This window comes from Euwallacea fornicatus, chromosome 32 (genome assembly GCF_040115645.1).
Source record: "Euwallacea fornicatus isolate EFF26 chromosome 32, ASM4011564v1, whole genome shotgun sequence".
NCBI lineage: Eukaryota > Metazoa > Arthropoda > Insecta > Coleoptera > Curculionidae > Euwallacea > Euwallacea fornicatus.
This window is the reverse complement of record NC_089572.1, coordinates 1,724,579-1,749,294: the sequence shown is the minus strand read 5'-3', so window position 1 is coordinate 1,749,294 and position 24,716 is coordinate 1,724,579. Positions and strand designations below refer to the sequence as shown.

Genomic DNA, 24,716 nt, shown 5'->3' with positions numbered 1-24,716 from the left:
TTTTATAGTATAATAATGTATTGAATCATAAAACTAGTTATATTAAAGATTACATAGAATAAGGTAGAGTAATATTATTAAATTCCTAACTAGAATCCGCCAGATCGACATCATTAACCATCTCGCTCTGCATATAATCCTCAGGGAAATGGCAGGATTGTTCCTTAATGTGTTCGGACCACAATTGTTTCAGCCCGAAAGATTTGCCGCATATGTTGCAGCAAAACGGGGGCCCTCGTTGTTTTACTTGTTCACAAACCTTTCGTTTCAGATGGTAGTCCAACCCTCCAGGACAACTGAAGACTTTGCTGCATTTTCCGCACTGATAGGAGCAGTTTTGGACCTTCCGCAATGCTGATAATCGAAGATAATTGATTGATAAGTGAGTGAGGACACACGAGGAGGGTGCTCACTTGACAAGGACGTTTTCCTAAGCATGCACACTTGACGCTTTTCATGTTTCTCCAATCCAGTGACACAGGCGAAGGACTTCTGACATCTCTGGCATTGGTACGATGGCTGCTTCGTGACTGCTGCAGGAGAAATAAAGTTAGGAGAGGTAAGACCAATAAAGGGTCTAAATGTCACTTTCTGTCTATTTAACACAAGAGCGTACTAAAAAGAAAAATTGATCGAACAATTCGACGCGAAGGAGAATGCCGCGATGCCAGCAGCAATTGGTCGAGGGAGGAGGTCCGCGAGTTCGTCTTTTTCTACATTTGTTAGGGCCCTTTTTTTATCATATGGACACCTTTCGAACCTTTCAACCCTTAAGCTTTTGCATTACGTGCTCTTAGGTCCAACTCCACGAACCAGTGCCGGTTAGATCTTTTGGGAAACTCTCTTCTAGTGGTACTGTTCAATCTACTTGACTACTCATTCGCAGATTCTGAGCCGACGAGATTTTTTTTTGTGGGCACGTATGCCATTCCAAGACGTCCAAGTATACGCACAAGTCGTCCAATACATTACCTAAAACTTGTGCCCGCTATCCTCCAAATTGATCACCATTAAAAGTACCAGAATGAATCGGTTCGGAATGTATCAGCTGATTCAAATGGTTCTTAAGGGGTATAGCAACCATGAGCAAGTTTTTTGATGCTTGGAGGATAAGACCAAAGTTGTTTCTTTGTAAAAATTCATATCCGCTCTATGAAGGAAGCCAAAACGTTCAGATCTTTATTGGACGCTCATGTAGCACTTGGCCAGTACAGAAAGCGAGTAACCAATGTTCTCGGATATCTCATAATCAAAGTCTCGATATCAATCTGTCAGGGTACGGGCCCTTAGTTTCTTCCCTTAGCATCTCCAATTGAGTGACTCTGGCATTACTCGTTCTTCATTTTTTCGCTAACTTTAGCAAACATTTTTGTCCCTTCCTAACTTCCCTTTCACACATTTTCATTTTTCAAATCTGTTTTTACGCCTTACTTGTCAGTAACATAGGCTCCACATGCCCATAGATCTGGCATCGGGTGCTTCAGAGACTTTTTTCTACTGGCACCAACCAGTCTACTGCCTACACGCATGCACATTCTGTGTTAACGAGAAATGTTCCATCTCTCAGCAAAGGTTCCATCCCCAGATTTAAACGCTGAAGGTGACTTACACATTACCGAATACTTACGCCCTTTTTCCTCAATTTGACCACTGGATTACCTGGACGAACCCCTTCAAAACACTGCTGATTCCTCAGATGCCGCTTAAGTGATATGGCAGCCCTGAACTTCTTTGGGCATAGAGGGCATCTCAAGGTTTTACGTTTTTTAATCTCTAAAATAAGAATCGCAGTTTTAAAAGAATTAAGTTTTCGTTTACGTTGGTACTTCTAGCAGGGTGGAGACACACGTTGTGGGTCACGTGATAAAGCATCGAGGCCTTGTTATCGAAGGCCGCCTGGCAATTGGTGCACGTCATAATCTGATCATCGTCGGGACCTAAATTTTCTATTGTTGGACAACAGTTACATTCGAATGGAAATGAGGTACCTCCTGGTAAGATCTGCGTACACACCCGCTTCTTCTGGTGATAAGCTAACCCATTAGGGGTGGTGAATACTTTGTAACACTGTGGGCACTTGGGTGTCCCAATCTTAGATATGCGATTGTTACATACTCTATGCTCGATATGGTACTGGTACCCGGTGATGGTGTTGAAACTTTTCGCGCAACGGGGACATTTGCGCTTCTTAGCTAAAATGAATGCTCCTTGCACCAACACCGTCGAAGAATAAAGTGAATAACAGACCTTTAATGGACTTCTGGCACACCCGGTTTTTTAAGTGGTGGTTTAACGTGGTGCTGTTTTTAAATACGGTTTTACATATATCGCAGGAGGGCTTGGGGTCGGAAAAGCTGTTCTCTGGTAAGCCCTCCACTACGCTAATATCGAGCCAATCCCCCAAATCTGCATAGTTGTCATCATCGGAGACTACCGGTAACGTTACCATAGGGTTAATCATCCTCAACTTGCTGCGGGTCCACATAGTTCCTATAATGGTATTAACAATTTAGTTCTGCTTTGCAGGATATAAAAATCAATGGTGTGCTATGTCGAGGTGGTGATCTAAATTATCTACAAACTATGCACAAATGCTCTGTTTAAGTAAAATTATATTAAAAACGTTTTGGTAGCAACATGCTCTTCTTGGTGTTAAACATAATTCAAACAAAAATGGCGATATTGACTGATATTTATATTAAACAGTTTTATGTCGCATTCTTCTCATTCAAAGCATGCCGCCGCAAAGAATGTCGCCTCAAACTGTGCTTATGCCGGAACTTGAGGTAGCATCCAGAACATTGGTACTGAGGTTCCACCTGGCACTCGAACTTGAAATGTCTTTTCAAATGAGATTTATTCATGTACGATTTGTTGCACTTATCGCAGTACCATCGGCCTAGAAAGTAGTCATTTGAAGTGGGCAAAAAGTACTCGGAATGGGGAGAAAGTAGTGAAACCAGGCATAGATTTGATTTTATTGATCTCGGAAGGATAAACATGATTTACAAAGTATCGGAATGGCAAGTGAACAAATGTCTCTTGAGGTTTTCCTTCCGACATGACGTATAGTTACAGATTTGGCACACAAACGATCGAGGCTTGCCGCATTCGTACTTGCGGTGATTGTGTAAAGAGCCATTATATCGATACTCCTTAAAGCAGTCCTTACATTGAAATACCTTTTTGGCTCCTACAACGAACAAAATTAACACAATGCAAGATCGACATTCGTGCACAAACGGGAGAGAAATGACACATCTATGGAAACAAATCATACGCTTAGGAACGATATAATTTTTTTAAGTATTTCGACGTTCGCATCTTCCATGGAGCAGACATGACTCCCGTGATCTCTACGTAACACTACATGTATCGATACTGCCCGACATCTATGAAACTAAATTATGCATATCAAATCTTGACCGTATGAACATCCTGAGAATGACGCTATTCTATAGATCAATTTTGACTATGTAATTTTAACTAATATTTCATTCCGACTTTGCTCAAATCGTCGTTTCATACTGAACGAGCTAAACTAATGGGTTGTTCGATAATTAATGTCGTTTTATTCTCATAGATGGCTTAATTTATACATAGTGATCTCGTCGCTTGTATTATTATATGCCACTTTAAAGGTTATGTTTTAGACTTTTTTCGATCGAAAATCGTGATTAGTAAACAAGAAGTTGTTTAAAATTTAAGTTGAAGATGGACAATCAAAGTGAGCATTATCGACACATTTTATTATTTCACTTTCGGAAGGGCAAAAATGCAGCACAAGCTCAGAAGAAATTGTGTGAATTTTATGGTGAGAACTGCCTTGCTGAACGCCAGTGGCAGCGTTGGTTTTCTCGCTTTCGTTCCGGAAATTTTAATGTCCAGGACGCACCACACGCTGGACGCCCAATCACCACTGATAACGATGAAATAAAGCTCGAAGCTATTCGGCGTATGACAACTCGCGAGATAGCAGAAAAGTTGAACATAACTAACTCGACCGTTTCTCTGCATTTAAAAAAGCTTTGGCCTCACGAATTGAAGGAGATTCACCTCACCCAACGCATTAACGTATGCGATTCTTTGCTGAATCGTAACCAAAACGACCCACATCTGAAAAGAGCCATAACGGGCGGTGAAAAATGGATTGTCTACGATAACGTAGTCCGAAAACCATCACGGACCAAACAAGACAAACCTGCGCGATGGACGTCCAAAGCCAATATTCATCAAAAGGAGATATTGGTATCTGTGTGGTGGGACTGCAAGGGTGTTCCTTATTTTGAACCGCTTCCGAGAAACCAAACTATCGATTCGACTGTTTACTGTCATCAGCTATCGAAATTGAACGAAGAAATCAAAAGAGAACGTCCTGAACTCACCAATCGCAATGGGATAGTGATCCATCATGATAACGTCAGACCGCGTACGTCTTTAATGACGCGTCAAAAATGATCGGAACTAAATTGGGAACTGATACCTCGTCCACCATATAGCCCTGATTTGGCGCCATCAGATTATTATTTGTTTCGTTCTCTTTAAAATCACTTGAATGGTAAAAATTTCGATTCTGATCGAGCCGTTAAAAATGAGTTAAATCGATTTTCTACTTCTAAAAATCAAGGTTTTTTCGAACGCGAAATTTTCCAACTTGCCGGAAGATGGCGAAAGGTCATCTACCAAGATGGCCACTACATCATTGATTATTGATATAAGTACATTCACTTTGAAAAAACATAAAAAATACGACACTAATTATCGAACAACCCAATAGTACTACCCTACAATAATCTTAATGGAACAATAAAGTCGTCATTGTAACAGAGTTCAGAGTGCTTTTTGAGCAGCTCATTTTTCTAGACGCAAGAGAATTTTTTACACCCAAAATTGCCTCACAAATACGGCTGTGAGGCTTAACACATGGCAACACTTAAACCGTGAGTGGAAAGATGACGTACTAAAATATACTTGTAAGTAAATCGCTTGTGGCACACTGGACAGTTAAAAGCCGGCTCCTTGTTGCACTCAAACTTGATGTGTCTCCTCAGGTTATTGAAGTTCTTGTATGAGGCGATGCAATTGTGGCAGCCATAACGTCCGTTCTCGGTTAATCTATAATTAGCCCCCTCGTGGAAATTGAGGTCTAAAAGATGTTGGTGCACTATTGAAACGAAATGGCCAAAAGGGGGTGTAAGTAAAATATTCGCTACCAAGACTGGTTTTGGTTTTTAATAGTTTCAAGTCAATACTACGTATGCTTTAATCCTCTGTGTTACATTAAGTCCGAGACGCGACGCCTGGCTAACAAGTTGCCCTCTGATAAATTTAAGACATTCACTTATCACCAGAATCAAAGAGAGAGAAAACCCTCAGTATTAATCATAAAATAAAAATAAAAAGACTCTAATCCACTCACTACTTATAGCAATAATCCCAATGAAACTAAAACTAGAATTGAATGGCACTATTCTCTATTACAATATTGTGTAATCGGACCAGATGGGCCCTCAGAGTAAATTGGTAGCGAGTTTTAAAGGAGCAAACGTGACAGGAAAACTTGGGAGGCTTCTGACACTCGTATTTCTTATGCCGAGTCAAAGAGACGTGGTTCATGTACTTTTTGTTGCACTCGGTACATTCAAACGTCTTCTGTTCGACGGGATGTGGCACTGTTAGCTCCAAAGGTTGAAACTGGCGCCCGAAAGATGGAGGCAAACGTATATCCGAAGTTACGATGGGCTGAACCTCCTTGGAGGGCTGATAGAAATTGTTGTTACTATCTAAAAACAAATTTTCGAAAATATATTATAAATTCATCAGTCCAAAGTGAGACATGAATAAAGCAGACACGAACAAAAGCACATTATTTGTTTATTACAACATGGAAATCTTGTAGTCTGTTGATTTGGTGTTTGGTTGGTCCGGAGGTGCGGTCTCATTTCATGTTCGCACTTCAATGATACACCGGAAAAGTCTATGGCGCAGGGGAATTTTCTTCTCCCAAAATGGTACTTTATCGGGTTCATCACGAAAACTTTTTCGGTATGCATTTTTCCACGTTTGTCGCAGTTCGAATCTGCTGCTAAGAAAATTTAAGTCGAAGACTGTCAAATCGAAAACGCAGTTATTGCTGATAAAACATCATCATATTCAAAAAAACTTAACAAGGTAGCAATGTAGAAAAATGTCGCTGGTATTGATGATCATAATGATGATCGCGAGGGTGATAATAATGACGATGTCGTAGATCATCCTCGGTATAAAGCACCCCCGCTTAAGAGTAGTGTATTATTAAATCTAACATAAATTTGAACTACAACATTTTCCCTAGTTTTTCGAAATGAGTCAACATGTGCTTTCTCAGATTGTCGCTGCTGTGCGATGTGTGTGAGCAAAATGAGCACTGCAGCTGCTTTTCCATGCCACACTCTTTCCTGTGCCAGCAAAGGGTCTCTGGGGTCTTGTAGCTCCTGCCGCAGGAGCAGTTGAACCGATTAAAATCTAAAAATTGGTTATATCAACGTTCGTAAATGGGTAGAAGAGGTTTCGATATATGTTAGGATAGAAAACGTTTCTGGTTTCTCGATTGGTCCAGTTCTCCAAGTTAAAAATGGATAGAGACACGAAATTATTAAACTTTAAAATGTTACAAATATATAAAATACAAACCAAAACGTAGCAGTGGCGCAGGATTTTAGCGCGTTTGAACATGCATTTTCTTTCTTTGTTTCTCCAGAGAGGAAGTTCGCCAAGACGCATGTCTGTTTTTTCCGTCTTTAGTAGGCAGTTCCTTTCGCATAGTCAAACCTTCATTCGTTCGGTCTGTAAAAAAAAAGTCACCCCCTGATTTCGACACCCTCAAGATTGTTTTTCATATATTGATGGTTCCAAGCGAGTTTACAGAAATCAGGGATGTGACGAAGGGAACCGAAATCTGTCTTGAAATAACCCACAAAAAACTAGACAACACCATTAGAAATGCGTTTTATTTAATAAAAGCTTTGTCGCTGAGCTTAAGTATCAGTGACAGTTAAATTGTTTCAAAGCTGAGTAAATGCTAAAAACTATAAAAGTAAAAAAAAACAATGTATATTCTCATTTTTTAATGAAAACCGATGCGATTTTTAACTCTTATCGTCCTTATCTTTTTTATTTTTTCCCTTCTCATCACTTCAAAACATTTATCGACATTTACGTTCGGGTTCTTTATTATCAACGTATCTTTTGGTTTAGCACATAATTTTTTTTCACTTTGATTCGATACAGAAATCGTTCTTCGACTGCGTTTTATGCACTGCCCAAATGTGTCTCTTCATGTTATCAGGCCGATGGCATCTGTATCCACAGGCACCGCACACGTACCGCTTCTCCCGTCCACATTGCCTCCTGTGCCTACTCAAACCGTCAGAGCTCTTGTACGCCTTGCCACAGAGGCATAAATATTTCCTTACTGCAACAAAATTTAATGCAACATTTCCGAACGGTACGATAAAAATTAAAATCATAAACAAACATTATTTCTTCTTTAACGCATTGAAAAGAAAACGCACTAATGATCGGGACAGATTTATTTTGTTCCAACAAAAATAAGTCAAAGATTTTGGACTCAACGTGCTTTCCCAATCCCATTTTCGGCCAAATTAGCCTCCACTGGAAAAAATAGAAACTTCTCTTTTCTCTAGTATTAGTTCTTATGGATTCTTAGCGTTTCCGTAGAGTTCCAACGGATTCATATATACATACATATATATATATATATATATATATATATATATATATATATGTATATGTATGTATATATATCAGTTGGCTAGAAAATAAGCAAAAACGTAAAAACATAATACTATAAAATACCTCAAAGAGAACGGTAAAAATGTGCCTCGTCACTAATAGTGATACAATTTATTATATTAGGTGAAAAACTGTCAAAAAAGGTAACATCTAAAGCGGTCCACACATCATCGCACTTCCATAAAACTTCTCATTTAAACACATAAATGTACATTATCCAGGACACGACGTGGACAAATTCACAACCGTTTGTGCAGTTGTTGCACGTGCCTGCCAAGCCGCACCTTCCTCTTCGTCCAAAACGGACACTCCTTACAGTGGTAGACCTGATGGTATCTCATGTGAGGAGGCACGATGCCGCATTTATTTCCATGATTCGTTAGGGCCTCCTGGGTCCTGAAAGGTTTCTGGCAGGCCGAACATTTGAATTTCAACGGTGGTTTGGCATTTCCTGTGAAGGAAGCTGCTGTGAAATTGTCTTAGGGCATCTATGGGAGGTTGAATTAAATTGAACCTTAACGCAGGGAAACTTTTTTAATGAAACGTGCCGCAATGAGAAGGTACAAGATTGAAGTGGGCACCCGGCGAGGTGAATCCCGAGGAACGTGGACTCAGTGAATTTTTCGGTGCCTCTGATGCTTGAATTGCTTACCACGGTCCTGTGTGGGTTCTATTGCAGGTTTTGAAATAAACGACATACTTCGCCGAGTAAACAATTTGATCCGTAGCTAATTTGAAGAAATAACACGTTGAGGCATGCACCTTTTTTAAACTTATACATACACACCCAGTATACTATATATATAGTATAATAACGTAATACTTGTATAGAGTAGGAACTTTTTGTAGAATCTATTATTAGGATATTTCGAACAGTAATTGTTCATCGCCTAAACGATTTATCAACCTCGAGGAATTCATCCGAAGAGTTGAGAAACACTGAGCACATTTTTGACCTCCCAAAGGGAGCTTTAGATCCGAAGCTTTGGAGGTTGCCAACGGCAAGTACGTTGGACCCGCAGGAATACGTTCTGTCAACGCCCTCTACCGTGTCCTTTTTGCTGTAACTCAACCAATAAGGGTTACGACAGATGTTGGGGAATAAGCGCTAAATATTTAATGATAAGTGGTCTATATAAGGTTCCTACCCTGTATTTAATTCCTGAAAATAGTTTTTCACACCAAGACGGAACACAATCTTAATGAAAACACACTAAATGCGATCTAAATACTTTAATGTCGATTATGGTAACAAAATCTCGCAAAAAGATCCCAATTTCTGTCGGCAAGAGGTCTGTTTTACATGAGAGTTGAGGGTAAATTGGTAGTGGAATTTTTTCGAACATACAGGGCAGGTGAATTTGGGCTTTTTATTGCACTCGTACTTCAAATGGCTCTTCAGATGGTGGAGGTGCTTGTAGTTTTTGGGGCATTTGGGGCATTGGAAGCGCAGATCTGTGCCTACAAGGGGTGTTATGTATCAGATTATGAAAGAAATATGTACTTTGGAGGAAGTAATGTTATGCATCGCTGTGTATGTCTAAACTAATATACGCCTATAGCACACTAAATGGAAACAAGTTATCTTAGAGAAACATGCTAGATTACGGAAAATTTTGGTGTCTAGATCCAAGATATATATTTTTGTGCCAGAATTAAACATGTCGCAAAATAAGCGTCCCGTAAAGCATATTGGCTGCTTTACCACAATTATCTGAAGAATCGGTTTGAACGTGTGCGAATCCAAGAATTCGCGCTTACCCTGCTAATCTACGAATTATAATTCGCGATATTGCAAGCATTGGTTGGGCAAGAAAATTGGAAGACCCTGTATAAAAGGCTAAATATGTTGATTTATTTAGAAATGCCGGTAAAAAGTTGAGCATTCGAAAATAGAATGTCCAGAAAAAGCTCGACAAATCCAAAAATTGTCGATTACTGTATTTCAACACCGTTCCAGGAACCTAGTTAGCTCGATGTTTTAAATAACAACAAAATTATCAAATTGGTCTAAACTAAATTTCCCGAAAACTCTAAAGCTCGAAAGCTCGAAAGCTATCACGAAGATTTTTCTTCGCAATAGTATATCAATTTTCCCACGTCATCATACCTTAATAAAGTAATATACAGGGCGTCAATAAAAAAAATCCTTCACCAAATTTAGACTCGAAAAGTTCTATAACCCTTTTTGGGATTTCTTGTCTGGAAAATGTGGCTCAAGTTCTATTTGCCACTTTGGACTATAATGCTTGCGGTTTACAACTTTGCCGCTGATGGTCCTGCTGATTTTTCGCGTGAAGCATGCGCTGAATAAATACACCATTTTCACTTTAATAAAGCATTTATAACGAAATACACTTATACATCAATATACACAGTATAGAAGTTCCTTCGATGTAGAGACAACATAGACGCATATAAATATGTAAATCTCTTGTTGCTGCAGAGCAAATCAATATCTAAATCCTCCGTGGGCCATCAAAACATGTTGCTTCATTCTAAACTTATACACAAACTTCTTGAGGCAAATTGGGCAAAGAAACTGGGGGGGGATGCCGCACTCGTACTTCAGATGCCTTCTGAGATTGGTTATTTGAGTGTAGGAGTTGCAGCACTTCTTGCAGGCGAATCTGCCATCTGGATTGAGGAGGCAGTTCCGATCGATCTCTACAATGGTGGAATGTGTTAGTGTGTTCGATGATTTCACCACGAGTTTGGATACTTCGCCTCGTTGCTCACTCGAAAGGCCTCCTTGAGAGAAGAATGAACGTAAAGGGAAAGTTGGGAATTTTTTTTGTATGCGAACATCCCGTATTCACGAAGTGTTCGTGGCGTTTTGTGGAAAATTTTGATATCGCTGTCGTTGTGCGGGCATCGTGCTAAAACAGCTCACCGGAAGTGGAGGGTAAAAACACAAAATGCAACCAAAGGGAACTGAAGTGGTATTCACGCCAAAGCAAAATTATGCGGCTCTGTATTTATCCCTAGAACGCCACTTTCTGAGCAAATAAGAACATAATTCGTGTCTCATATTTGCGCAGAACTTCCGATGCTCGTCCAAGTTTCGAAAACTGCGGGCGATTTTTATTTTATTTTATTTTTTTAATCTAGAAAGAAAACAAAAAGGAGATTTACCCAAAACTCGTTGATTCTTTATTAAATCGAAACTATAATTCACCTCTAAAGATTAATCTCATATCGCGTCCGATTTTTGAAAACAATGTTCTCCCTGCATATCTGATGTCGAATCGTTAAGTGCTGGATAATGTGCGATTTCCTCTTGCACTTCTTGTCGCAGAATGTGCACTCGAACATAGCTGCTACACCGCACTCCCATGTTAAATGATTGTAGAGAGAGCCCTTGTGCCTGTAGCCGTGACCACAGTTCGGGCAAAAAATGGAGAATGCACCTAAAAAACACTTTTATAGTAATACCAAGACTACAAGACGGTATGGGAGAAGATTTGTCTTCGCCGACTCGGTGCGCCTTAGGCTAGATATTCTTGAGTTTCGATTATGAGCCCCAAGAAGACAATATCCGAAGCTGCAAAGATCTCGAGAATGTTCACCTTCACCTCTGCTACGAGATCATAGTCGTTAAAATTTGAGTTATGGAAAAAGGCAATGGAACTTAGCAGTAATGATGGAAACGTCACGTTATTAATTAACATGAAAATGAAAAATTAAGAGTATTTAATTGTCATTAAAATTAATCATCGCTGTTAAAACACCGGGAAAGACATAAAAAGGGACGAGTGGGAATCTAAACTGTCTTGATCGTGTCTGCTTCGCACTTTTTTCAGAAGCCCTGTGCACTTTCACATCATTATGCAAAGGACCTCGAATAGTGTGTATTGTCTAGGTAGAGCTGTGGTACCGGAACCTCCACTTAAAAATAAATCGGCAGAATAAGGCTGAAATTTGAAAACATCGAAGGTGCGTTCTGTAACCGTCCGGATATTGGTTCTATTTGTTAAGAGTGAGGAAATTAAGGCATATTCTATCATTATGGAGGTGTTTTGGACACGGTCCTGCACAGAGCAAATATTTGTTTCAGTTTGGCCAAAATAAACGTGGTCTTGCTAATTAAGTCTTGATCTTGTCCCGAGACTCCAGCTTGTCTCGCTGTTATGCAGTAAGTTCAAACAGGTTTTAATAAGAACACTTAAAATTTATGCGTTGATTTCTAGATTATCTTGATTCTAGATTATTAATTTGTAGTGTTAATTTCACGTTTGTAAATCAAATTTTTATTTATACGAGGTGCAACAAAAACAAATCATGATAACTCGCGTATAAGGCGTCGCCGAGCCTGCCTGAGGGCTAATTTTGCCACGAGCATTGAATTGTACTGTTGTTTCCGATACTTTCAGAGAAAAACACTGAAAATCGAAAATCATCATCATTAGAAATTTTTTCTCCCGTTTAGATAAACACTCCGCTCGACAGTCTACAACAGGAGTGCGGGCCTGGCCGGGTTACTATAACTATTATTTACCAGAATGCATGTAATATTGTCTTTACTAACCTTGGGAGATATATTACATATTCCTACTTCCTGCCTCAGATTCCTGGCATACATAACTGGATTAGTGCTATTAGGCATTCATTAAACGGCTGTAGGCAAATAAAGGGACCAATAAGTCGCTGACAAAACCAGGTTGGTCCTATGCCAGGGTGTTATTAGCTTATCAATCTAATTGAAGTCCCCTTTCATGTCTCCATTCCTCTAAACTTATTAATGTGAAGCAAGTTAATCAGACAGTCTTTGTATCTAGGGAGCGACACAAGATTTTGAATGCTACATCTATTGTGTCTAGCTCTTCTTCTATCCTCATATTTTCTCTAGCATTTGGGGCAAAGAAGCGGCATTGAAAATATGCAAACAAAACTAGAAATAAATAATTGAAAATTCTTTATTAATATCGTGTTAAAAAAGATGGATACTTCGCAATTTATTAACGATGTCGTAGTCACACACTTTAAATCTGGCAGTCACTTTAATCATCTTTTAATTAACAAATGCTCATAGACTTCATGCCTAAATCACAAAATTTACATATTCGCTTTCGAAAAGTAAACAATTAATTTACTAATTTCACAGGTGCTCTTCCTGAACTTTTTACTAATTTGCAGCATTTTGGTTAATTCCAATTTTGTCAATATAGTCCAACTTATTCAAGCACGATTTGTGCTTCAGATGGTTACTCAGAACGTGTTTGTAATGAAATCCCCTATTGCAATATGGACAGAAAAACGACCTGGACTTTCCGCATTCGTACTTCTTGTGATTATGCAGGGACGTCTTCAGTTTGTAGCTTTTTGAGCATGCCGAACAGGCGTGGTACTTTCTTTCTAAAAATGAGATGATCCATCATTTCGTATGTTCGAGAAAAAGGGAAGCTGTTGCTAAGCCAAACCAGAACACGAATATTAGCTCTTACGCTATTTTGCTAATAAATTAAGGAAGGGATAGTGAAATGCGGATAGAGAAGAAACTACCTCAAAACGTGGGTCTTTCCAAGGTGTTAAAGCGAACTGAGATCAGTTGCTCTCTATTTCTCTCTCAAATTTGCGCATTTCGGACAATTTCTCTTTTGAAAATGGGAAGTGTTGTTCAACGTGATTTAAACCACTCAACTTCCTTTTAGAAGAAAAATTTCGCCCTAATTAAAAATCAAAAATTTTTTTAATATTTAAAAAAACGTATATTTGAATATACGCAAAATTTCACTCAGAAGTCAGAAAATCGGAGGTTTTCTTCCGAATATTAGAATAAGAAAGTAAAAAAGTCTTTTTTTTTCTAAAATTTCTGTTACAAAGTCACGAAATTTTCGAAGCCAGTAACCAAACCTCAGTGCAAAACTTTGAAATATGAACAAAATATTTTGAGCGAAAATTCGTATTTGTCCTACGAGAACGAAGCAAACCAGCTGTAGAACACGAACTTCAACGTTGGACGTAGCACTTTACCGTATACGAGATCTGCAAATTTTGTCGCACACGAATCAGAGCCCTTCTGTTAGCGAGATGTATTATTCAATTAGACAAAACGTATCCTCATTAATAGCCAAGTTCGATTCTACGGTCTTTCACAACAGCTAACTACCCCCTAGACCGCCGTTAAGAAATCAATGATTCACAGATCTGCACCGATGAACTAGTGTTGGATTTCCGCTGGTACGACTCGAGTTCAAGTACTGATCGAGCAAACTTTATTACTTTTAATTTTTTTTTTGTATATTCTTCCTCATTGTTATAAAAATGGAGTGCATACGTCGCAAGAAGGTTCTTCAATGCACTTATGCAATTGCCTCCTTCTCCAGAGGCTCCTTCGAAATATTTCTCGCTCTCGCATTAAAAATCGCTTTTTTCATTTGCTAGGTGAATTGCATAGCAGCAAACCTATGCGGTGACGTTCGAAACATCATAAAACTGTGGAATTTTTTACCATTTATCTGGCTTTCATCGATAAAAAAAATCATCCGAGAGATGACTATCTTGGTCTTGATATTACTCGGCTAAACGAGCGCCAGCTTCCTGCAACATTTCTCCAGTAACTTCCCGTTCTCCCTCCGAAGCTCATCCGCCGAAATTACATCGTAATCATTCCGTTCGCGTTGCAAAGCAGATGCGTATATCACTGTCAGTCTTCATTGCCTGCCTAAAAAGGTCACCAGGTCCCTATCATTCATCAATATCATCTTGATGATCTCCATCCGAGAATAACCTGCGTGAAATCTCACGCGAAAATTAAACCTTTACTGGCGTGTCTCAGTGATCGCTCTTAATTTTGGTCGCTTGTTCTTTTATCTAAAAAATAAACATCACAAGAACCACCGACCCAAAGGCGATAGTGCGTGTGACCGTCGCGAAACGCACAATCACTATTTTAGGGAATTTCGATTGCTTGGGATTAATTGAGGTTATCTGATACCATCGTACCATACACGATATCAGCTACGGGTTAAACGGAATAATGCATCAGTTTGACTAAATCATTCGTTCGGATTAGTTCAGGTTAGATAAGCATCAACATCGAAGACGGAGATCGCTAAAATCCCTTAAGACTTTCAGGCTGTTTCCGCTGGACGACGTTACGGGCCGTTAATGTCGCGTTTGCCTCTACTGACCGGTAGAAAGTTCTACACATTCAGCTTTCTTGCTCATCGCTCATCGCTGAAAGATTCTGAATTAAAAAGCTCCAGGTTTGACCAACTTTTCAGAATTATTGCGCAGGTCACTTCTTCGCAGGATTTACGTTTCGAAAGTGTTTAGACCCTCGCTTTGGGTCCCGATAATTTAAATAAATAATTGTTAGTTGCAATAAATTGCCGGTCCTCCATTTCGGTCGAGACCCCACTGGGCTCGTAAAAGGACGTGCCTTCAGTGTTTGCCTGAGTAACGGCGGTTTCGTGGAAACAGCCCGGTTTTCGTTTACGGAAAAAAGATATCTTCGAAGCTGGTTTAGAAGAAACAAAACATTTTGCATTGCAATAAAGAAGATATATTAACATTATTGTATAATAAGGTCTATTATAAAATATAAGGGTATTATATAAATTATTCAACAGTAAGTTCTTGGTTCTAAGTAACATAAGGGTAAACCGCAGAGTCGTTAGATAAATGATTGTCTGTATTTCACCTGAAAGAGGAATAACACTGGCGGCGACTCTAGGTTTACTCTGTATATAAGTATAAATTCTATAATATGTATAATTAAATAAAAATATCTAACACCTGTAACTTGTAAGTACCTTTAGTACCCCCGTGTATTAAACTAGAAGATTGCACTCTTCAGAATATTATTTATTCTTAAAATGTTCTTAAATATAGTAAAATCTTAGGTTAACTTTAGGTAAAATCATTGTATCAAAAAATAGTTGTTTGTGTTACAAGGCCAAAAAGTGTAAGCTAAGGCAGTAAATTTGTGTTTCGCTGAGTAAAACACATAATTTTTCTCCGATCAGGTACCGACTAAAGTCCGGTTTCCTTTTTGTGTATCTTTTCGATTAAAAATGTTTTTCTTTCACTGCCTAGGCAGAAAAACCTATTTAGTGCCGTTTATTTAAACTAATGCCCAAGCAGTAAAATTGTTATATTAATATTTTTAATAATAACTTAAAAATTACATTTTACACCCTACTTTGCGCCCTTAAAAGTCACTTTGTTGCCCATTAGAGAAGAAATAACTTTTCGTTTTATTATTGTACTTCGAGGGTTGGCCCCTCTAGTATGACTTCACCTGTCTGTTAATTTTACCTTTACTAGACGATTTAATTCGTAATTATAGTCCACGTTTGCTCGACGTAAATTTACGCAAACATTCAAAGTAGGAAATTAAGATTTTGCCAATAAAGGACTAAATACATTTCTGGTAAAATCCCGAATTGATTCGAGACTGTTTGCGCGCGTAGTTTTGAATTCTAGAATGCGGTTGTGGTGAATCTGATATGGATCCCGGCAAATTTGGTTCGTGTACAAAGTCCTCGCATACGTATATAAAATTACGTTTATCAAAGAAATAGCTCGCATGAAAAATGTTGCGCGCCTGCTTTGGTTCCCCCAAAAGTGCCGCTGCGCCCCCGCCAGCAACTCGTCGAGAACCCCATGAATCCGGCAAAATAAACAATAAACTATTTAAGTACATTTCCCTCTCACTTTTCCTTAAAAGAGTTTTGTTTGGAGACTCCGTTAAGTACGCAATTGACCCTCTGGTGCCTAACCAGATTCTTCTTCTCGTAGTACGTCTTGCCGCAGGCGCATTTGTGGTCGCCTTGGCCCTTGGGTCGCCTCATGATGGGCACCTCGATGAAGTGCAAGTCTATAAAATCTAAAACGAGGTGAAGTTAGAAGGGGAGATGCACAACGGAATAGCCCACCAGTTCACCATAATCTGTTAAAGCTTTGTACAAACTTCGAGTTATGCTTATGTACACACAAAGGATGGAAAGAAGGAAAAGCAATCTTTATTTAAAATAAGCACCAAATAAAATGTGATACGTTTAAAGTAATAATAATAAATTTAACAATCATCTTAAACTTCTTCTTTGACCTTTGTGTCGTCGACTACGTCGGCAACCTCCTCGCCCGCAGTAGTCCCATCACATTGCTCAACAAATCGCTGGTAGACCTCCAGATAGTCAACTTTATGACTATGCCTGATGTGAAGGGCCACATTGCGCTTAAAATGGCTTATGTACGAACAGCCCTCCTTGCCACACCTAAAACACACTCAAATCAAACATTTTGAGGCTCGGACTTGCATCTAACCCACTTGAATTGCGGTTCCCTTCCGCACTCATAAGTTTGATGGTCGTGCAAAGAGGCACTGTTGGAGAACACTTTTTTACACCTCCCACAGGGATGAACCATGAGGGAATCGACGTTCTTGGTTCCTTGGGTGCTCACACTCAGTTTTTGAAGCAGATCGCCCACTAGGGGCAAGTGCATTAGTTTAATGTGTCTAAAAAAATACATCAGTCTCATTTTGGGGTGGAGGAGTGGATACTAACCTGGTTAAGGTGGATTTGAGGTCTGTGATGTATGCACAATTGGGTGCTGGGCATCTGAATTCTACTTTTTCAACGCACTGGTATGATTGATGATAGAGTAGACGCTTTCTGTATTTATAAGGTTTTCCGCAAGTTTTGCACCGATAAGTCTCTAAAAATTGATCACTGTCAGAATAATCAACTTATGGTAAATCAGAGAAGATGTGAAATAATGGATTAAACAACGTAAAATAGAGCGAAGTAATAACAAAAATATGATGATTCATTCAAAATTATTATTGCTTTTTCTATAATGTACCAACTGAATTTGGAGACTTTTCTATAAGTTGTGCAAAAAAACATCTAGTCCCCTTCAGAAACCGAATGCGTCCTCAAGGAATCAATCAAATTTCAAATATTGTGGTGGGAGAATGTGGGAACCCCCGTGCATTCAAACTGAACAACCATGTAAACCCCATATCACAGTTAAATATTAGCACCATCTAGTTCTTTTTGTATAAATGTTTTAAAGAAATATCTAGTCAGAAATATAAACCGATTTTTCCCTTCGAGGAAAGGGTAACACGCATGTCAAGTCGGTTCTTCCAGGCAATCCCCTCAGTCATAACGTCACGAGTATTCGGGCGCTATTCTTCACTGGGCAGTATAAATCGGCCTCCACATAAACCACGAAATAGAGCGCCTCATTTTTCAAAAATGTAGGTTTCGCCCCCGAGGAAAGATCCTCACTCGGAGAGCGACCACCAATTGCCAGTGAAAGTCTGCAAGGAGTTCAACGACTCCAAAGACTTTTGGAAAAGACCGAAATTCCCCACCACCCGTTTGTTTTGAAAGATACCAGTGAGATAATCCTAACCAACCCATCCGGAGTAGGAATATCCTTTGTTGCCGTCCGATATTCCTGCGGAGCCGCTCTCGCAGATGAACGGATGAACGTCAATGAACGGCATAACAACTCCAATTTTATTGTGACTACCATCGTACCTTGGCGTAGACGAAAGCCAAATATCAACTACAGACTTTGGAGGAATAGACCCCGAACCTCAAATTTTGCAGGATTTTTCGCCAAGAGGCGATCAACGTAAAATTCAATTTGAAATTTTTAAAAGGAGGAATTGGATCCTTTTCACGTACGTGACTTTGTAATGCACCGAATTATTGCAGAAATGAACTCAGCAATCGCTGAAGCTATTGCTGCCAGGAACCTGCAATTTGAAAAGGCGACCATCCCGAGCGCATTTCATGTGGGGAAGAAGAATCAAAATCAATCCTCCCCAAAATCGTGATGTTACCTTCTATATTTGTTCCCCTCGAGAAATCAACCACATTCGAAAAATTATGACGTCGAAGTGGGATTCCAGAAAGCTCCTTCTCCTCCTCCTTCTAAACTCTTGATCACAGCTTAATCTGGTTACTAAATTCACAAATATTAAAACAAGTGAAAATTCAAAAAACATATTATTAACTTTTGGTTTTACAATAAGATATTATATCTAACAAAATATAAAACTTTGCATTATTTTAAAGCGGTTAAGTACTGTCTGATATTAACAAAAAATTCAACAACAAAAACTAAACAGATTCGAGTTGGACATTCATGGTGACTTATTATTTTCTTGTTACTTTCCAAATTAAAAAAATACGATTAATATAAACAAATTTAAAAAAGAACGACAATATAAAGAACAAAGCAGAGATCTCTAATCTGTTACTAATTAATTCCAATCAATTACAGCTAGCAAAACAAAGCTATGAAACAACTTAACATACCCCATCCTCTGATATTGCAATCAAACCATCAACCCAAGAATATAAAACTGTATAAAAAAAACAAATAATCGTATGGATAAACCTATTAATAAAACAAACAAAGCATAAACAAAACTCTGGAAAAGCGAAAACAAATTAAATAAACAAACTGAATGAATCACTCTAAACCTCCTTTGGGTCTCCTTCGACAAAAGTTATCCCAAAATTAGGAGGCCCATTATCCAGGTCATCGTAGTCGCTAAAAGTAGCGATACCTAGTAGGGCACAGCGCAGCTTTTGGTGCCTTTGGAGGTTCTTCTTTTCGTAGTAGGTCTTTCCGCAGATACATCGTTCAGTGCCCAAACCTTTAGGCCGCCTAACTGCAAAAGAAACCTAAAGTGGAAAGCTGCGAAATACAACATCGCTGTATATATTTACCCTCAACCACCCCATGAAGCGCAGTCACTATCACCATGTCACTAGAAATTTTCAAACCAAAATATGATTTTGTTAGCAACACATTTATTTGTCAAATAAAAACAACAATCGTATCCAACAAAGTTATGTCCATCTCATGATTTGTCGAGCTTCATTGGAATTTCTGCACCGGTGGGGACAGAAATAAAAGCTTCTTCAACGGAATGTCTTACTTTCATGTGCCTTTTGATCTGAGTATTCCTCATGCAGGTATAGGAACACATTGAGCATCTGATATAGTCTGCTTTGCCGCATTTTTGAGAAATGTGAGCTTTCAAAGAGTTGCGGTTTTTATAAGTGAAGTTGCATTTGGTGCAGGTAAGTCTATCGCCTAAAAACATAATCGATTAATTATTACTATCAAACATGTCCATATATCTGTTGAAAGCTTGAACATTTAGAACTGAAGGTACATCGATAGCGATGAAAACCGCATGGAAAAGCCTGTTGAAAATACCATTAAAATGGATCTAATCGTTTCTTTTCAAATGTTCTTTAAAGGGAAGAACTGAAAAGCAGGTACTGAAGGGAGGAGAATACGTTAACACCTTCATGAAGCTAAGGAAGGTTAATTCAGGTTTATTAGTATGTCCCGATTTCCTATCATATGAATGCAGTTTGTTTCATAGATCCAGAACGGATTGGTATCGCATTATAGGAAGCTATAAACCGATCAAACTGGAACTCGTCGACTTCGCAAATATAACGATTTGCTGCATCCAGAAGACGAGCCGAACTATGACATCACTCTTACGTGTCCGTGAGGATCACTCACTGATCACTTCGAGAAATGACCACCCTTGTGACAATATGAGCATTGTAACGTCCCAAAGTAAGGTCGATGTAACTGTCGGTGCAGGCACTACATTGAAATAGAACTATTATAGACCAGGTTTGTGGAAATCGAGATGCTTGGGACTACCACGGGGCACCTATCAGTATCCAAACGAGACATTGCACTGCATGGTGGAGAGGAAATCGGGAAACAACCTGGCAGAGAAGAAATTATCAAGGAGTTCTATACAAGAAAAAATTATGGTTGTGATCATGTCTGAGAAACGGAAAATTTCCGTGGTGAAACCGAGTGACGAGCGACTGAGGGGCATTTTTCAAAAATATAAGAAAACTCGAAATGAGAAAAACTTAACAAAAATTATGTCCTGGACAGGGTCGTGTTTTTTGACTATTACTAGTGATGGAAAGCTCTTGTATGCAGTTCCAAATAATACGAGAAAAACTAAAGTAATTAAATTCATGACCAGCAAAGCGGTTAGTCACTTGAAAGGAATGTGACTCACATTCAAAGCAGCACCTAGTTCGGAGAACACCATATAGGCGGTTGTTTTGAATGGTAAGCGCACGAAGATGTCGACGGTATCGAAAGGAGGTTAAATATCGCAATGAACGAGATCGTTAATATTAGTCCTTTTCAGGGATGTTATGTTTACCAAACTGTCTTTGAAAACTCTACTTTGGCGGAAAGGACAGGGAGAAGTGATGACGGCGGAAAGGACAGGGAGCGATGATGGAAAACACGAGAGTGATACATAGATTATTAGGACTGGAAGAAATATCTGGGGACGAAGTTCGAAGCAGGGAATATGACATGAAACCATTGCCTACTCATAAGAGATCAAACAACCAGGCCACAACCAAGAGTTGCAGATCACTAGTTTTGCCGACGAGACACACCTGCCATTACCCCCTTATCACAGTTGAAGATTTGCTAGAATACGCACAGTTCATGATTTTCATTCTCATAAGAAGATCTACATTCAAGGAATGAACCCGGTCATTTCGACGATTGGAAGTTGTGAGTTTACCCAACGCTCGGGCCCCCGTGACGAGCCCCAAATCTTATGAGTCGGCGTTTTTTTGCAATGAAATCTGAGGAACTAGGGAAGAAATTAAATGACTCGGAGTTGTAAATACCAACAGTTTATGGGAATATAAAAAAGTATACAAAACTGAAATATAAATTACATAAAAAAAAAAACTAAACGAAAATAAATATTCGTGGAAAATATAGCTTCGCTATCATTGCCCGTCGATGATAATGCATACACAATATAATAACTCAAATAACGATCAATACTAATATTTCCTCTTCACCATTAAATGCTAAACTAAAAGTATTAAAGAAACCAGACCCAACCTTTAAATACTCATGATAAATAAAACAGTATATAAATTTTTAACTACTCTTAAATACCGATAAATATTCTGACTGTCTTCTACTCTGATCTACGATCATTCTCCTTTTTGTACTACAAGACATACAGTCGACGAAATGCAGGGTGAGTGTTATCAAGTGTTACAGTATCTCAAAACGGTGTAATATGTTTTCATTTAATTTCACTGACCTAACAGAAATCTCCCAGTTATAAGTGAGTGTGACGAAAACCTCGTCACTCATCGTTACTCAACTCAATGCCCTTTAACGCATTGGAGTGGCTGTTTGGGCAGGCGCAGTGGAAATACCTGCCGTTAAGAAACCGAAATATCGTCGCTGTACTTAAATTCGGATCCGGGGATTTTTCATTGTCGTTATGGGTTTTTGGGTCTCGATGATTTTACAGGGTCTTCATTTACATAGACCAATCTCTCTTCAGCCTTAATTACCTAAATCGACAAGACAAGGCGCGAAGAGAACACTTTGCGCTCTACCGTAGAATGAATAACCCGGCGAGAGTGCGCAATTCTAGTGATTAATGGACGTTCATCGCTCCTCAGGCGACTAAATACGCGAATGCGATAAAACTCATTTACCTTGCTTGCCGACATCGCCCAAATTTAATGAAAACATTCTAAACTGTTTTCGATTTTTTACCGTTGAACACTCGGTACAAGTCACCCCGCATAATAGTAAAAACCCTGAACACTTCGGTCAAAAAATAAATAAATAAATAAATAATAAAGCAGGGAACATGAATTATTATTTCGCCTCCCGATTGTAAGTGTTGTTAAGCACCTCGGCTTTATGCTCCTTGTGCTTGGCCATCACGTGCATGATAAAATGAATCTTCTGCTTCCCCTTGTAGGGACAATAAGAGCACTTGAATTGAGGCTCCTTACCACACTCCCACCTGATGTGATTGTAGAGCGAGCTCTTTCTCTTGTAGGCGCGCCCGCAGGTTTTGCAGGCGAACAAGTTCTGGGTCCCCATCATGGCTTTCAGTTGCTCCAACGAAAAAATATCTAGACATCATAGTTTTTAGGTTTATTTTTACTTCACTGTTATCTAACACCTTCCCGAAGACGTATTTACAATAGAAAGTGAGAAGACGAAGAGTACCTAGAGCCTTTCTAACTACAAATAAAATCGACTCAAAGACTCATTTTACTTTCTACAGTTTATTGGTTCTTATTTTCTGCCTAAAGAAGCTCACTAAAAATCTATGTCTGATGATTTCTTCAACTGTTTTCGTTTATGGGTTAAAGTCAACATATGTCTGGTTAAAACGTGCTCGTATTTACAGGAAAAGTCGCATGTTTCGCAAAAGTACTTCGGGGGTTGCCCGCAGTCATTCTTGAGGTGAGTGTAAACGGAAGTTTTGTGTTTGTAGGTGCGTGAGCAGTTCGGGCACACGTATTCTCCATCGCTGCTTCGAATTATTTTATAGGGGAAATCTAAAAATTGTGAATTGTTACTTATAATCAGCGGAGCAGCAAGTAAAACGAAACAGGAATATACAGGACATTCGACAGGATTCATCCAACATACAGCAGGACGTTCACTTCAATACGAACAAGCGAACGATTTATTTTCGAGATATACAGAGTGCGTCGCGTATCAAGTTGTCTTCCCGACACATCGTTATCATGTCCCACAGTTTTCGCGGCATTCGACTCACCTACAGGAATGATAAAAGTCTGGGAGTGGAACATTCTGGAAAGTACGAGAAAAAATCTCCTTAAAAGGATCGGAGATCCTAGAAGAGACCTTTCACAATTTCATTACTAGAAACTGTTCACTTGGCTGTGAAACATTTTAGAAACCGTATGGAATACGCAAAAATTCATAAATCATTCGCGCTGCTGGAAAATGTTTCCAAAAAAGTCGAACTTTCTAGAAGTTCTATCACATTTTCGTTCTTTCGCACTCTTCACAGAAACTGCAGCACACTAGAAAATTCAGGAAATCATCTTACAGTGTCGAATCGACAGCAATCGCTGTTACCCTCGATTAAGAGATTTCCTCAACACTGAAACATCCTAGAAATTTCTCACCATTTTATTATTCAGAATCGTTTGTTTGATTGCAGACTATTCTAGAATATCTGCGAGTCGAATGCAATAATGTCAATGGAAACTTCACTAAATTTACTGGGAGAATGGTTCTCGGAAGTGCAGTAAAACTGTGTTACAATCGCCGTCATTATATTACCATACTAAAGTTGTTACTATAGAGCTGTCTTGCTGTCTCCCGAGTCAATACTGTAATGATAGGAATGCGCAATACGCCAATAAACAGTAGATACTGCTTCATCGTGTATTATAATGCAAATTATTTATATAGCGTGAACTATATTAGTGACAAGTTGTCTGTACAGAGTTGATAGTGATTTTTGCCGGAACATTTAAGGTTCGCCACTACTGACTCTTAAATCAAACGTCTGGAGGTCTCTAACAAAGACACCAATTCGTGATTCCTGTTTATTCAACGTATTTCTTTGATTATATAAAAAAATGTTTTTGCATAACTCTTTGCACTTGCTTCCACGTCTATTACTGTCAATCAAATTGACGAAAGCGAACTCGAAAGACGAGAAAAAACTGTGATTATTCCTGAAAGCTTCGATTTTACATAATCTTGCTGCGTTCATGTGATTTCCCAACGATCGTTAGTCTTTATTTCATCGTCTTTTAACACAAGTCCCTATGCTTATGCTTCACATGGGAGTATATGTGGCTTTTCTGATAGGCTCTATGGGGGCAAAACTCACACCCGAACAAGGGCTCCTTTTGACACTCCCAATTGGTATGTCTCCACAGTGACGACTTCAACTTATACTTCTTGCTACACCGACCACACTCATAGAATTTGACCTCTGAAACTTCATTATAAGTTTATTACAAATATTACAAGCGGATATCTCAAGTCAAAATCTACACTTAAAGGCCCGTGTAAAGTACGTTTTAATGGTTTCTGGAAGGTTTAACATTCACGTTAACAAGCTC

The 24,716-nt window shown here is 39.0% G+C and overlaps 1 protein-coding gene across 2 annotated transcripts in view; it reads right to left on the bottom strand.

The window, feature by feature from the left end:
- Positions 1-24,716, bottom strand: part of LOC136348299 (longitudinals lacking protein, isoforms A/B/D/L-like) — a 111,626-nt gene continuing 86,910 nt past the window's right edge. Inside the window, exons 5-10 of one of the 2 annotated variants that reach the window (XM_066299039.1) lie at positions 2,248-2,490; positions 1,989-2,192; positions 1,827-1,937; positions 1,660-1,773; positions 414-533; positions 1-354 (exon numbers count right to left, since the gene is read on the bottom strand). In XM_066299039.1, the coding sequence (XP_066155136.1) occupies positions 86-354; positions 414-533; positions 1,660-1,773; positions 1,827-1,937; positions 1,989-2,192; positions 2,248-2,490 (1,061 nt within the window). In that variant the 3' untranslated portion in view covers positions 1-85. Of the gene's footprint in view, positions 355-413; positions 534-1,627; positions 1,774-1,826; positions 1,938-1,988; positions 2,193-2,247; positions 2,491-24,716 lie in introns of both variants that reach the window. The other variant, XM_066299041.1, reaches the window with a different exon arrangement.